General features: G+C 31.2%; 1 protein-coding gene across 3 annotated transcripts; it reads right to left on the bottom strand.

Moving 5' to 3' along the window:
• Positions 1 to 80: 80 nt before the first annotated feature.
• On the bottom strand, positions 81 to 5,377 carry LOC108807409 (uncharacterized). Of its 3 annotated transcripts, none has more exons than XM_056987705.1 (11): positions 4,753 to 5,377; positions 4,410 to 4,667; positions 3,908 to 4,165; positions 3,644 to 3,793; positions 1,990 to 3,332; positions 1,622 to 1,695; positions 1,454 to 1,535; positions 1,256 to 1,381; positions 1,071 to 1,177; positions 568 to 641; positions 81 to 381 (listed from the first exon to the last, which is right to left on the bottom strand). In XM_056987705.1, the coding sequence occupies exons 1-11, from the start codon at positions 5,191 to 5,193 to the stop codon at positions 202 to 204; spliced, it is 3,093 nt and encodes a 1,030-aa protein (XP_056843685.1). In that variant the 5' UTR covers positions 5,194 to 5,377; the 3' UTR covers positions 81 to 201. The 3 variants fall into 3 exon arrangements, with proteins under 3 accessions (XP_056843685.1, XP_056843676.1, XP_018435198.2); XM_056987696.1 differs by having other exon boundaries at positions 484 to 641; positions 4,753 to 5,376; XM_018579696.2 differs by having other exon boundaries at positions 484 to 641; positions 3,908 to 4,150; positions 4,753 to 5,375.
• Positions 5,378 to 17,408: the final 12,031 nt, after the last annotated feature.

Raw genomic sequence — 17,408 nt, 5'->3', positions numbered from 1 at the left:
CCAAATTCAGTCGAGAGATGATGTTTAACCCATAAATAAATAGAAACGGAAATAACGGACAAAACACAGATCAGCGATGCTTTTAACGCATAAACAAATTCAATCAAATGAATATGAACAATGTACCGTGTGTGCTATATACATAACTACATAGAGAAGATGACCGGTCCGTAAAACTAACAAAAGAAAAACAACGAAGACTTATCTTCTGTATCTTACAGCCAACGGCCATTGTGGCGATTCAGGGCGAAGAGCTGTTACCAAAGTCACAAACTTGAGTGCATTCTCAGTGCTGCACCACTTGAGCTTCCATACAACTGATTCCACACTTCTGTTCTCTTTGATTTTCAGTGACACAACCCTGCCTTGCGATTCAACGACCTGGAGAAGGACAATGTTCAAGTTTGTACACGGAAAGTTAACATGACATCTCGATGAAGAGTGCGAGTAAAAGGGGACGAAGAGTGAAAAAAAACTTATTACCGTCTCACATATATCAGAAATAGAGCAGCACGAGTAAAGCGAGAAATATGGAGCAGAAGAAGAATATGCTGTTTGAGAACTAACTTGTGCCAAGTCTTCATTGCATATAAAGAGACGCCCATCAGCCACAAACAGCGACCGCCACAGCCACGACACTTCTGTTCAACCAATCAGACAAAAACCTCAGTATCCGATCAGTCATAGCATGATGTATTGTAGGTTTTGGACACATAGAACATAGATAAATGTAGTAATGACTAATGAGACTGTGATGCTTCATTGTTCATGATGCAGAGTGTACCTTATTCGGAACATGCAACTGAAACAAGGGACCCACAAGATTCTTTATGGTAATATTCTCAATGCTCATATGTAATAGAACCAGAGTGATCAAAACGAAGGGACATGACATTATGGATATGAATCCTATACTTCGCGGGTTGCTAAAGCGAGTATAAGTAATTGATTTATCCTAACCACAAGTTTGCAGAACTATTTCATGTGTCGGGATTAAGGGACGAAGATGTAAATTAGAGTGGACCATTTTTCTCAACTTAGATAGTGAGATACACAAGAGAAAAATATACCTCCAAGGGTACTGCTCTGAAACTGGAGAATACTGTACTGGAATATACTCAGCTTCAAACCTCCACATATTTCTTTCTCAAACAAATCCACCTGAATATTCTCCAGACTGCCATTAACATGGAAGAAAAAATTATGACGGCAAAAAGTTTCAGAGCTTTTTCTGGACTGAAAGCTAATAGCTAACCTCTGCAGAGAGCATTTAAATTTTGTAGCCTGAGAATCGAAAACTTGTATGATATTGAGTAACTCGGTTGTCCTCTCAATGCACTTCGTAACAAAAATGTATTCTGCATCCTCCAAGAAGCGTAGCCTACACAGAAAGAACGAGAAAGATTCAGAGCAAATAAACTAAGTCGAAAAAGCCAGAAAAGAAAAGACCAACCTCACAAGCTGAAGTCCTAGCCCAACTGAAACGTCTTGTAAGTCGCTGATTTCATGGGAACACAGTACACTTATGGTGCTCCCTGCAGAGACCCGTGGCCGTTAAGAACTCAGCATCGGCAAAATTTATAACATGATAGGCAGAGGTAACACGGTTGATTAGTCTAACCTTGATAATTCGTAGACACACCCAAGAGTAGCACGTAAAGCTTGTTTAGGGTGCTCAGCAGTAACACTACTTCCCTGTATTTCAGAATACTGTCAAAAGGGAAGAGAACAAATAGCTTCCTGGTAGGAACTGATGCTTCTCAACTAGCTAAGAAGTTAAAAATGACAAACCAAAATTCAAGTATGATTTTTCACACATCACCCACTTTTAAGGAAGCCCAAGCATCTAAATCTAGTGCAAACATTTCCGTTGAATACTAAGAAAGCCTAGCCATAATAAAAAAAAAGATGATATCATATTGAAAGGGACTTACGTTACTATCATTTACCACTATAAACTACAACCACGAAAATGGTACAAAATCTCACCGTTGCTCGTACGTAGATCCTTTCTGTAGTATAAAATCACAGCTCATGTAAGTCCTACAAGTTTCTTGAGAGCTAGAATCTGCTAGTTTTGCTGAGAAATATTCGTCTACTGCATCGCCTTTTCCTTCATGTGTTCTGTCAGTCCCCAAATATCTAATATTTCTATTACTACTACTACTACTACTACTACAAATCGCTGACAGGGAACTGTCTTGCAAATGATTGGAACCGGAAAAACAAATATCTGCCTCACTACTGAGAGATGCCTCCGCATTGGTAATGCAACTTTCCTCTTTCTGAAAGGAAACAAATCTTTTTATAGGTTTCCTTATGCTTTTCCTTGTCTCAACCAAATGGCGAATATATTCACCATTATGCAATTCTGAAAGAGAATTAGTGGTATTCTCCTCCCTCGATCCATCAGTCCTCAAAGTTTTTATTAAGCTAACCGGCTGAGAATCAAGAGAGCTTGTTACTTTTGGTTCACACCCCGGAATCTCACGTGGTCTATTCATATCAAGAAGATCTGTCAACCGACTGTTTTCATGGTTCGAATACTCAGACTCAGAGTCGTAGTTATCGTCTTCACTGCAGCTGCTTGTGCTATCAGATGATGCGACTGAATAAGAATCTGCAGAGAGCTGTAAGATTTCTTCCACCAAGTTCTGACGTCGATATAAGACATCTTTCTGATATTGAGGGGGTGACCCAGGGTATGCTGCTGATGAAAATAATCCCATTATATCCTGGCCTGTATCCATTGCTGACGTATTTCCGTTTTCAGCTAACTTCTCCACGGTAGGTGCTGTACTGTTTGGTTCAACCGACACAAATTTCTGATTTTGATCTGTAGTTTGAAGGCCTAACGAAGAGATTTCACTAGTCATAGTATTTGTCTCATTACCTTCAACGTACTTCATATCATCCATACCAATTTTGTGATCCATAGATGAACCATTGCATTCTAATTTTTTCCTGTGGTTCTTATCTCTTGAAGCTCGCAAAGACCTGGACGAATATCTTCGTGTTCCACTATGCTGCCTTGAGATTTCTCTAGTATTTGCACAGTGCTTCTTTTCTATATTGATACCCAAGCTGTCTTTGCTGACATCTGCAAAATCCTCTGATGAATGATCCATCCATTCCTTGAACTCTCGTAACCACAGAACCGAACGTTCTTTCTTCAGGTTTTCAACTTTCCTTATAAGACCAAATATATCAGCATCCTGATCACACTTTAAATTCTCTTTGTTCTCGTGATCACATGAAACAGTCTCTTGGTCAGAATTCACGTAGGTGCTCTCTTCCTCGCAATCAATAGAAGCGAGACGGCAGATCATTTTCTGTTGAAGGTTAAAACAGAACAATAAGTTCACAGTAATTATTTATCAAACAAAATAAACCATGCTGAAAAGAACAAATAAAGAAGTTGAATGCCACATGTGCATGGCTGAGAACGTTCACCAAAACAGTCACACTACAATGCCCAATTAACTGGCGTGAATTTTGTTTCGTTTCTACATTTTTTCCTAATTCATTATCACGAAAAGGGTCGATACAAGCAAGAGCAAATAATGTACTCTTCCCACGGACTGATACATGTACCGACTGATATGCATGTGTGCAACCTGTGAGTGGACTTGTGGCTACTTACCTTTTTTCTATTACAGATTTCTTCTTCGTTACCTTCCTCTCTAGCTGGATAATAGAATCCGTAGCTGGCAGGCTCACTTTGTCTATGGGCTACAATGATTTGCCGCTTCCAAAATTCTCTAGTTCCTATCTGTTTGCCATCTAGCTTCAGCTGAAATTCAGTACAACACAAGATGCATTACAAATCAAACACAAGCAGAAGATGCAGTTTCTGTTGTCTAAATAAGAATCTGATCTCCAAAACAAGAACTGAAAAAAAACTTACGCCATCTGGAAAAGCAATGTAGCTGAAGACATGTGCCCTGTACCATCGAGCACAGCACACTGGATTTCCTTCCAGCCACAATTCATTGAGTAGTGAAAGACTCCAAAGCAACTCCAATTCAGAAAAATTCGAAATAATATTGTAGGAAACATCAAGGCCTTCGAGTGACTTCAAGTTCTCAATCCCACGCAACGTAGTTAGAGCGTTGTTCCTCAAAACAAGCTTTACAAGATGACAGGATACCTGCATTTTCCAAACCTTCCGGTCATGGTCCCATCCCAAGTGTGAATATCAAAGCTTCAGGACAGATGCATGCTTTCAAAACTAAAACATCATACTGATAAAACTACCCTAGACAACTCTCGCCAGTCCAAATGACAATAAGAATACGACGAGCTTCAAGGGAGGGGAAAGTGAGTACTAAAGCATTCCTTCTCATCTAACAAACATAAGTAACCTATGCATCAAACGAAATCTATGCATGGATGTACTGAAGTCTAACCTGACTCAAGTGAGAGACTGTTCTAAGATGATTAAAACCGAGATCAAGATGCTTCAGTTTGGTGCATCTCCTAAGATTATCCACTTTGGCAAACTTGTTTCGACTGAGATCAAGCGACTCAGCAGCTGGAAGAAGGTGCAAGGACTCATCCATGAGCACAAGACGGTTACAAGAACACGATACAACCGCCAACTTGTTCCACTCTTGCGAATTCGTTATCTCCGCAATCCTACTGGCGAAAACATGCCGCAACGCATCCTAACATCAAACGGTTAGCAACACAGTTATACCAAAACGATAACTTCAACTGCTCATTAATTATAATCCATTCAACTATACTAACAGTGGAGTTATGGCAGATGATCTTTTCCAAGGTGTGACGGAGCTCGAGCAAGCCTTTAGCTGGAGAAGTAGACAAATCACATCCACGAAGCTCCAAAACCTTAAGCCTACCGAAAGGAATAAGTGACAACGGCGTCGGATCACGAGCCGGGGAAGGAAGCGTGGAAACGATTTTAACCGAAGTGAGGATTCGGAGTATGCGACGGAGCTGCTCGAGCGCGCGGTAGTCTCCGAGATCGGACACGTAAGCGCGAAGGTAGTCGACAGGAGCACCGGAGAGCATGCGCTCGAGCTCACGGAGAGACTCGAGGCGGAGATGGATATAGTGAAGACCAGCTGGATTGAGCTTGAGGACGATGGTTTCCTCGAGGAGAGACTCGGTTTCTTCTTCTAGAAACTTCTGTAGCTTCTCTACGTAGCGATCTCCCGTCACAATCGCCATTGAAAAAAATCGAGTTACGTACACCGACGACGGCGAAGAGAAGTGGAGAGGCGAGTCGTCAAGAAAGCGGAATCGAAGGGGAGAGAGAGGGAGGTTTTGGAGGTGTAAAGATAGAAACCGCCATGGCTGATGATTGATTACGGAGGGAAGACGACGGGGAAGACGCAATGATTGGAGAGAAAGAAAGAAAATAAAATGAGTAAATTTCAAAATAGTTTAAGGGTGTTTTTGTCTTTTGGTAGCATGCGCTAAATTTCAAGAAACACCTGGCAGCCATGCCTTTCAAGAATCAACCTGGTGTCCTGCCCATGTGGTGTTACTTACCACTACAAGTAATTCTGATTCAGTTTTCAGATAGGTCGAACCGGAAGAGCTGTAGAAGAACAAATCGATTTGAGATATTTATTAAACCCAAGGACTAAAACAAAAGCAAATACTCCACACCCCCTTAATCCATAGCTATATTCACCTCCAAATGCTATAATACTGTAAAAAAGTTACTCCAATCCATTGCTATATCGTGAAAATAGCATCCCTCTATTATAGAGATATACTTTTTTTATATTTCAAAATAATCTTTTAATTTTTAAACTTTTATAGTTATATCAAAAACAATTATTTTTATAAGAAAATACAGTTTTTATAAACATAAAATGACACTTTTGATTTACCTAACAATTTTTTTAGTGAAAATTTTGTTTAAACAAAGTTAAAAATGTATGAAAATCTTATAAAAGTAAAATTGAATAGGGTTGATTTGCAACTTTTAAAAATAAAAGATACTTGTTGTAAAATAAAAATATAATTTTCTAAAAATATTCATTTTTAGAGGTAAAAATAGAGGAATACATTGGAGAGAAATACATCTCTATTTTAGAGATCCTCTATTTTAAAATTAGAAATAGGGAAATACATTGGAGATGGTTTTACAAGGTTTATGATTATAATCACCTGCACTAATAGTATCTAAAATAAAAATAATATAAAATAATTTTTTGTAAGCAACTGCATAACCAATTCTGGCCAATTCTTTGTAGTTTTTTTTTTTTGAAAAATTCCTTCAAAACACATAAACTAATTTTTATTTGCTAATAAAATACACGAACTATCTTGGATCTCTGTTTAATACATGAACTAATTTTTATTGCTTATTAAATACACAAACTTTTGAAATTCGCAGATTTTACACGTCGTTTTAGACGGTGTTAATTATATTTAACGGAAGTGATGACAGTGTTAGTGTTTAATTAAACATGTTTTAAATTGTAAAAAGAAAATTCCTTAAAATACACTAACTAATTTCATTTGCTAATAAAATACACAAACTATTTTGGATCCTCGTCTAATACACGAAACTAATGTTTGTTTTCCATTAAATACACAAACTTTTAAAATTTTCAGATTTTACACATCAATAAAGATGACGTCGACTATGTTTAACAGAATATGATGTTAGTTTCAACTAAACATGTGGTTAATCGTGAAAAGCACGCTCACCCTCAACCAAAACCTCTCAGGTCGAATGAGCCTTAATTCAAGTTAGTTTCAATTTGAGTTTGACACCCTAATCGGTTCCAACCTTTTTTATTCTCCAAACTTTGTTCATTTTGTCTTCTTTACTTTGATTTCCCTTTATATCGCTTCGAAGTGGAGTCGATTTCCATGTCGTGAAAAGGACGAAAAAATCAGCTAATTTTAAACGAGTTTATGATTTTGGAATTAGGTTATTGTTATGTATTTCTAATTCTTATTATTCGCTTTGAATCTAGTGATAATGATTCAATCAAGGTTAATTTACACTATGATAAATAATTTTAGTGTTATCAATTAGGTTACGTATATTCTTTTTAGTATGATCAATACATTTGAAATTTTATAAAAAAAAACTAGGTGTCTTCATGCACCATGTGCAGTAAAAAAATTTAAAATATGTTTTAACAGATAAATATAAATTATATTTAAATTTTTTATTAATATTATAAATTTTCTTTTTCTTATCAATATTTTAGTATAAATTTGATTTAACTAAACATAAAAATAAAGATAAAAATAAATTGTTTATTTTAAATTATAATTAAGAATATGCAAATATATATTTAAAATTTTAATCTTAGATAGATTTTTTATCTATTTATTTTAACTAAATATATTAAATAAATATATAAAATTGCATAATTTTCGAAAAATTAAAATTAAACAATACTTATAAAATTTGTAGATATATATAAGAAACTAATGATTTACGATTTAATTTTATAATAGTTTTTTAAAAATGTATACATTTTTTTGAAAATTTATAATTTTAAAATAATAAATAAATGATATTTCGAAATTTTAAAAATATTTGTAACAGATAAATATGAATTATATTTAAAATATTTATTAATATTGTAAATTTTGTTTTTATTATCAATATTTTAGAATAAATTTGATTTAACTAAACATAAAAATAAAGATAAAAACAATTTTGTTTATTTTAAATTATAATTAAGAATATGCATGTATATATTTAAAAATTCTAATCTTAGATAGATTTTTTTCTATCTATTTATTTTAATTAAATATATTAAATAAATATGTAAAAATTGCATAATTTTCAAAAAAAAAAATTAAACAATACTTATAAAATTTGTAGATATATATAAGAAACTAATGACTTACGATTTAATTTTATAAATTTTTAAAAATTGTATACATTTTTTTGAAAATTTTATAATTTTAAAATAAACAATTAAATAATATTTCGAAATTTTCAAAAAAATTAAAATTAAACAATCTTTATAAAATTTGTAGATATATATAAGAAACTAATGATTTACGATTTAATTTTATAATTTTTTAAAAAATTGTATACATTTTTTTGAAAATTTTATTTAAAATAAACAATTAAATGATATTTCAAAATTTTAGATGCCATAGTTGAATATATTTATTTAAAGATGATTTATGTGTTATTACCATATTCTAAAAAATTCCAAAATATAAATCAACAATAAGTGTAATATATGAGTTGTTACCATATTTAAAAAAGTTTTACAAAAATATAAATTAACATTAAATGTAAGTGTAATATATGAGTTGTTACCATATTTTAAAAAATTTACCAAAAATATAAATTAACATTAAATGTAATTGTCCATCTATATTATTAAAGTTGAAGTACATTTTGGAGATGTTTGGAAACAAGTATAGTATTCTAAATGAAAGTTGTTTGGAAACATGAATAGTAGTATTACATTAATTGTATTTCCATATTTCATTAGCTTAATAATTTTATTAATTATATTACCTTAACGTTAATACACATCATTAATTATATTACCATAATAATAATAGTGCAGATTTTTATTTATTAGTTAATCAATATAGATTTTGTGCCAATTATAAAATCAAAAATGTAAATAACTAAGTTTTATATATGGTTAAATGTTCAATTTAGTAAAAAAAATATTTTAGTTTCAACGGTGGAAAATAACATAATCAAAAACATTATTCAAAGCCATGTTTTATGAATAAAATAATAACTTAAATAAAAAAAATAAAACTATGTTACATTTATTGTCACTTAATTTTCATTTAATATAATTATTTTACTAAATAAACAGTCTTTTATCAGTTTATAAAATCAGTTAGGCATGAACATCTATACTATTAAAGCATTATACTTCTTATGAATATGGTCCTGACTTTTCCAATTAATTACCAATATTGTATATACCTTTTCGCCTGCAGTATTTGCAACCAATAAAAAGTCATTATTTTGCAATTACATTAAAGAGTATCTAATAATTCAGTTCTTACCATTTTTTTAAAAAAATGTTTCTTAAATATTTACGCCATAGCTTTCCAAAAATCTTTCACGTTATTAATTATTTGAAAGCATTTATTAAATGAAACTTTAAAATAAAATCAAGTTGAAATAACAAATGATCAAATCAACAAAATCATAATACGGGTCTAGATTATCTCAACTTCTTAAAAAATAGTTAAATTTGTAATAATAACTAAAATACATAAACTAAATTTAATAAAATTATAGAAAATGTTTTAAAACGCACAAATAATTTTTTCAATACAGAGAGTGTTGAAGATATAAAATATTTTATTTAAATTAAAAAAAATCAGTGTAAAATAAGTTTAACTTCGGGTTCAATAAATAAAATTATTTTAGTTTCAACCGGTGGAAAATAACGTAATCAAAAAAATTATTCAAAGCCATGTTTTTATGAATAAAATAATAACTTAAATAAAAAATAGAAATGTGTTACATTTATTGTCACTTAATTTTTCATTTAATATAATTATTTTACAAAATAAACAATCTTTTTATCAATTTATAAAATCAGTTAGGCATGAGCATCTATACTATTAAAGCATAATACTTCTTATCAATATGGTCCTAACTTTTCCAATTAATTACAAATATTGTATGTACTTTTTTGCCGTCAGTATTTGCAACCAATAAAAAGTTATTATTTTGCAATTATATTAAATAGTATTTAATATTTCATTTCTTACCATTTTAAAAATTTTTGTTTCTTAAATATTTACGCCATATTTTTCTAAAAAATCTTTCACGTTATTAATTATTTGAAAGCATTTAATAAGTGAAATCTCAAAATAAAATCAAGTTGAAATAACAGATGATTAAATCAACAAAATCATAATACGGGTCTAAATTATCTCAACTTTTTAAAAAATAGTTTCATTAAAAATTAAAACTAAATCACATAAACTAAATTTAATAAAATTAAAGAAAATATTTTTAAATGCACAAATAAATTTTTCAATACAGAGAGGGTGGAAGATATAAAATATTTTATTCAAATTAAAAAAAAATCAGTGTAAAATAAGTTGAACTTCGGGTTCAATAAATAAAATCATATTACGGATTAGAATTATCTAGAGTCTTCAAATATTTAGTCATATTTAAAATAACAAAATAAGTCATAAAATTTTAAAATATATAATTTATCAAAAATCGTAGTTTTTATTACATAAATAATTTTTCCAACAAAAAATATACCCGCCCTTTTTAAGGGCGGGTCAAAAATCTAGTGTTATATTAATCTATAAGCCATGTCATCAATATTAGTAGTCATGTCATATTATTTTTCTGAAAACGATTGTAGAGATGACATGTGGCAAAATCACTTCTCAAATATAGTCTAAGAGATTATATGATGGAAGTGTAATAGAGAAGAAAGTTAATAAACCATGGATTTTACCTTATTTTAGCTATGGTATATATGAGTTTTATGATAGATTAAATGTTTTGGAGTCTAGATAGCATATTTACAAGTTCAGGAGTGATTGGAGAGAAGATAGTGATTTTGGAGCATTTTAGAGCACTTTAGAGATTTTACCCGAGATGACCATATCGACCAGCACTTGAGGTCGACACGGAGAGACACACGTCGATCGATGCAACCCTAGTGAAATGCTATCAACCCGCGCATAAAACTTAATAGAAGCGTATCGATCGATTCTCATGTAGAGACATCGATCGACACGACGAAATGCATATCGATCGATACTTATATAAACACATCGATCGATGCTTTCCTACCTGTGATAACAAGAGTTTGAGGGACATGGATCTAGTAATAGATAACCCAAGAAACGAGAGTTGATCGGTTATTGTTATAACCCCAAATCAATCAATCAACCAATTGTCTTGTTCACTGTTTTAGTTTACTTGTAATTTACTGTATTTGATTCTTCAATCTAGCTTAGTTATAATAAGATCTAGTGTGTGCCCCAGCTCCTTGTGGATTCGATCCCTAAGTACTACAACTTGACCTCTTTTGATGAGAGTAAAATTGTTCTTGGGTAATTTGAACACGTATCAGTTAATGATCTATCAAGATGATTTTAAAGAACTTTTCCTTCACTTTAACCATACGTTTAGTTAAATACTAACATCGTCTTCACTTTTGTAAAACATAGTTGACATCATCTAAATAATGTTAAACATAGTCGACGTCATCTAAATCGATGTGTAAAATCTGAAAATTTTAAAAGTTTGTGTATTCAATGGAAAACAAACATTAATTTGTGTATTAAACGGGGATCCAAAATAGTTCATGTATTTTATTAGTAAATGAAATTAGTTCGTGTATTTTAAAGGAATTTTATTTTTACAATTAAAAATGTGTTTAATAAACACTAACACCATCATCACTTCTGTTAAATATAACTAAAGCCGTCTAAAACAATTTGTAAAATCTGCGAATTTCAAAAATTTATGTATTTAATAGACGATAAAAATTAGTTTGTGTATTAAACGGGGATCCAAAATAGTTCGTGTATTTTATTAGCAAATAAAAATTAGTCTATGTATTTTTAAGGAATTTTCCTTTTCTTTGATCATCTATGAATTTCATTCATAAAGCAAACTCACAGACATCGTCGGACCAAAGATTGCAAAATTTACTTAAGGTCCAACGCCAGTCTCCAAAAAAATTACAATAAATAAAAAAAAATGCAGATGTGCATTGAATTTTTTTTTTGAATCCAATAATTAGTTCTAATCTGCCGTTTATGTTGCTTGTGCCGTGGGCCGGGCCTGCTCACATAGACATAATCAAAACACAAGAAAAAACAAAAATCACAATATATCTACATCATCCACATGTCTAAAATGGTAATGATCAAAGAATTGCCAAAATGTTGTGAGTCAAGACTTTCCAAACTACCATTTTCCCGCACAACTTGAACAATGAAGACGGGCTTGAGTCATAAAGGTGATAACCCGAAGCACAAACATGGCAATCTTGTAAGGTATTTATAATATTAAAAATCAGTAGAGCCAAAAATAAATATTCGAAATTAAAACAATAAATCTGGAAAAAAATGTTAAGATATCTCTCAAAAATTTTGAGAAGATATAGAAATATATGATTTTTAATAAAACCAAAATTATTGTCCCTATAGTATAAACAATAATGAAAATCCAGTTTTGTCCTTTCTAATTAATAACTAAATACTATTATTAAGAAAAATAATATAATTTACATTTACTTTTGTTATCTAAAAAGTAAAATAATAAGAAGTAAAAGAATCAGAACCTATCGACTTCGACTCTTCTTTTTCTCCATCGATTAGGTTAAGCCGTCGACACCTTTTTTTTCCGGGCTGTCATAGTTCGTCGGAGACCTTTAATTCATCGTCACATATTTCCTTCGTCATCCTTCTTTCATATCTCCTCTTTAAACACCACCAATTAGAATAATTTTGTAATCTCTGCAGGGTACAATCGGAGTTGTTCAAGCTCGATTAGCATCATGTTGTTCTTCGTTTGCTCTTACTTCATCTTGTTTCCCAGAACTTGGAGGTTATGGTTTCGTAATTCCCTTTGTGATCTTTTTGTTGGTTCATAATCTGTTTATTTGCATGTACTAGGAAGAGATTGAATTGTTAAAAAGAAAATCGATTCATGTTTATGGTTTTGATTGTAGTTTTGGGTTGAGTTGATTGTGAGTTTTATGTGCTATTTAAAATGTATAATAGTTTGATTGTGAGACTGAGTTATATTTGATTGGAATTGGACTCATGTTTATGTATATTTGAACTTAGAAAATTATATGTTCCTCGAGAAGTCTTGCTTGCACAGGCTCAAGCTAAAAGTTCTAAACTTAAGAACAACAAGTCATGTGGCATGCGTTGGATGGACTGTGTTGGTAGAGGTAAACTAAAACTTCTTAATGTTGAGTATCTTTATGTCTCTCGTAAGCGTTTGGAAGTGATACCATTATGCCTCTTATCTCTGCTAGACACTCATTCACTTAAGAATCAATAGGTGGGTAGCTTTGACTCTGTTTTTTTTTTACCATGTCTAGAGACTATGCGTTTAGAGAAAAACAAAAATGCTAGTTGATTGTGATTTTTTATCTGCTATTTTGAATGCCTAATTGTGCACGGTTGGTTCTGTGTGTTTGATACAATGTTGTTTTTAGCTGAAGACTTTTATTCTAGTTGAAACTTGTAGTTGATTAGACCGGGAAGTGTCCTTGCATTTGAATTGTACTATTTTTACAAAGTTGTTTTAATTCACCATGTGCTTGGCTTATACATGTAGCATGTTGTTTCAGCAAGTCTATTTGTTTTGTTAATTTATTATATTCTCTAATAGGTGATAGAAAGCTTGGAACATGTGATGAAACGTGGTGTTCCAATTGTAGGAGAACTTTCCCTATGGTGAACAAGCAGTGGAGAAAGCATAGGCTCTTGTTTTTTCTGTCCTTTTGATCTGATCTTATTTGTGTATCTTCTGTAAGCAGAGCAAAGGAAATGTTACATTTACAATTAAGTAATTTTAGCTGATCCATCATTCCAAAACTTACAAGAGACGAAAGCGGAGATATTGTAACCATTTTTTATTGACTTACACGATAACAAACAAAGACATACATGATATGAATTTAGATGGCCTTATTTGACTCTCTTATTAGAGGATATTTTAGGAAAACATTTTTGTTACAAAAATGTAGAAGGGGAGATCGAACACTTCACCTGGGTATTTATAATTACAACATAAACCAATGCACTACTAGAAACTATCAAGATTACTAGAAACTATCAAGATTAGCAGCTGATTACAAACTTAAATAAAGTAGGGCAGTAAATTTACATTTCTCAAAATCGTTGTTAGCAACAAAGAACTAAAATTTAGGGAATAAAATTTTAAAAAAGGAAATTAAAAAGATTTAATAGATTTAGGGAATATTTCATAACAGTTATTTCCTAAATTTTTGGATTTTGTTACAAATCCGGTAGAACGTACATTCTACAACGGGTAGAATGTGAATGAGTAAGTAGATATAGAATACCGATATTATAGACAAAAGAGAAATAAGAAGAAAGTATATTCTTCTAAGGAAGACATAAGAACATTTATTATCTCTTACGATCTACCAATTATGCAGAACATAGAATAAAATGTAGATTATGTATTCTTCCTGTGTAGATTTTAATGTTTTTAGTGTAATTTGCAGTCTACCATATGTAGATCGTTGTGTTTGGAGTAGATTGTATATTCTGAAACGCCGTAGATGGTAGATCTGATATACTAACACCTTTAGCCCATTTTTGAATTTTCTATTCCAAATTTTTTTTTTTCAAAAAATAATATTTTCATATAAACACATGTTTGACTACTTCATGTTTTATATTTTTTTTAATTTTCTGGCACAGTAAATTAATTGATATCAATTTTTATAATTTTGAAGGATAGTAGAAGTCTAAAAATTGTAAAATTTGATTTTGTACTAAGGGGACAAAGTCTTAGTTATTTGGTTCCCTTTTTCCGAATTTCCCTTTTTTATTTGGTATCTTTTTTACCTTTACAATTGTTTTTATGAGTTATTTAGTTCAATACCCTTAAGTAGAAACAATATTAAAAAGAAAATTTGCACTACATAACTATAGAAATAATTTATATTAGCTGTATGGAAAACCAATGTTTCAAATTTGACAATTACTCCAATGCACATAAGTCTATGCTATGCCTACAGCTGACAAGAGATATGACCAAAGCACATACACGCCATGTCTGCGTGGATTTTATGTATTTTCAGTTGACTTCTTCAGATTACTTGCGTACTAGGGATAATATAACTATATGAGTATGATGGATGTATGTGTGTGTAAGAGAGTGGGCATTAGTTAGTTCTCAAAGAAAGCTAGATACATCCGTCCATAAATGGAAACGATTTTTGATATATGTTTCATGCCAATAAATTAGTTACGTGGATACCTAAATTTATGACTTACATATGTATCCTCAATATGCATAAATATAAAAAAATATTCAATGTAATGCTATTTTTATGTATATATATTTCAAAATCGTATTTTCTATGCTAATAATTATAAGTAAATTTTCATGAAAGATATGCTGCATATGACGTAACCTTCACCCGACACCTCTCTGGCATTATATCTACACAAATCTGGATACAGTGGAGTATATAGGCGCGTCAAACGCCGAGGAGGGTTATCTTGGCAAAGCAAACCCAACATTCTACCACATCTGCAAATAAATTCAAAACCTGCATAATTACCTAATTACCGACAGCATTATGTATATTCAGCTAAATGGGCCTATTAAAAATGTGTATGATTTGGTATATGTATAAATTAGTATAGATATTTTACTTAGAGTTTCTAAAATGATGTTTACTTTTCTTCTTTTTCTTCTTACATTCACCTTCCTTTTGATTTTTAACTCTTTCTTTTATCATAACTTTTTTCACTCTTGTTATACTTTCACTCCTACTTACTTTCCCTTACATCTCTCTTTCTTCCTCCTACTTTCCATTTCTTCTCACATTCTCTTCCTTGCATTTTTTTTCCTTCGAAGATAACATTTCATTCTCTTTACTTTTTTTCCTTCTTATTCATTATCCAATATTTAAATTCACTCAATTTGATCAAGAAAATGAATCCTTCACTACAACATATCCTCTTATCTCCTTTGCATTCATCAATCTCCACTTTTAAATTTTCAACTGGCATACTCTGTTTTTTCCCCCAAACGTCTGTTGATCTCTTTCTCTTTTTTTTTATCTCTTCGTGGTCATCATTTCTCAATTCTTGAATCTTGTCCTTTGATAATTTTTTGGTATCAAACTATTTGTCCACTAACAAAACATGTATCATATAATAACTCATGTATTAGATAACAACTCATGTATCAAACAACGTATTAACTCACAAACCATGTATCAACTCATTTTTCAACTAATAAACCAAGTATCAAACAATATACAAGGTGGTAAATCCTTTATAAACTACACAAACCATGTATCAGTTATAGAAAATTTGTCTTGTAATATTAAACCAACCATTTACCAATTATTTTGTATTAAAATATGTATCAGCTAACAAAACATGTACTAGATACCAAATCATTTATCAAATAACAAACCATTTATCAAACAACAATTAACTCATATGTATCAACCCATTTGACAACCAAACCAAGTAGAAAATAATGTAAAAGCTGAAAAATTATTTATCATCTACACAAACCATGTATCAAAACTAACGTCAACATCATATCAACCATTAATCAATTATTTGGTATCAATCTATGTATCACCTAACAAAACATGTACAATGTAACAAATCATTTATCGAAACAATGTATCAACTCACAAATAAAGTGCCAACCAATTTAGCAGTTACCAAACCAGGTATGAAACAATGTATAAGATGACAAACCATTTATCAAAATATTAATCAGCTAATAATCCGCTAGAACATTATCATTATCAGGTAACTGAGTAAATATCAGCTAACATAAATGTTATCAGAATATGTATTACCTAACAATCACTTCTTCTAGTTTCACTCGAGATGACGACGTCGTTCCAAAAGCAATCCAGAGATTCTCTAGGTGCTCTGCTTAAACATTTAGTTTCTTATGAATCTACCTTGAAAGCCTAGAAAGAGATTTGGTCCGATCAATCAAAGATCTCAATCAATGGAATTTTTTATAAACTGAGTTCAAATCTGGAATGATAAATAGAAATTAAGAGTAAAATTGAATTGGAACAATGAATATGAAGAGGTGGAACGATATAAAGTAAGAATTAAATATTGGGAGGAGAAAATTGAATGTTTGAAAATTTGTGTCGATTGAGTTTTCAGTTTATATATTTTCTAGCGGTGTGTTTTTCCAGAAAGTAAAATTAATGTATTGATCTACACACATCTTAATTGACACACATCTTCTCCCATATGGAAGGTTGAGTCTACTACTGTAGACGCAAAATGTGAATGAAATTTAGAATGAAAGAAGTTAGGATCGATTGTAAATTTTGTACGGAATAAGGGTATGAAAGCCAATTATCTTTATTTTAATACATTATTTTTTGTGGATTGACAGTCAATGACAAATTAGAGTGGAGGTGAACAACCACATTGTATTTTTTACCTAAACCATTGGCTTAACTTATTTAATCACCCTCCCCCCCCCCAAAAAAAACTTATATAACCCACATTAAATTTTCCCCCAAAGTTTATAGTTTTTAACACCCTCTATACTTAAGACTTTCATCAATTTCCATCTTCAACTATTTATTTGGATTCAGCATTTTGGATTAAAAATTTGTAATTGAGTTTGATAAAAATGTGTTAACCGTGAACTAGGGATGGACGTTCGAATATCCATTAGGACTTGGTCTTTTATTTCGGATTTTCGGATATTT

The sequence above is a fragment of the Raphanus sativus genome, chromosome 1 (genome assembly GCF_000801105.2).
Source record: "Raphanus sativus cultivar WK10039 chromosome 1, ASM80110v3, whole genome shotgun sequence".
Lineage (NCBI taxonomy): Eukaryota > Viridiplantae > Streptophyta > Magnoliopsida > Brassicales > Brassicaceae > Raphanus > Raphanus sativus.
The sequence above is the reverse complement of the archived record's forward strand: the minus strand, read 5'-3'. Positions and strand labels throughout refer to the sequence as shown.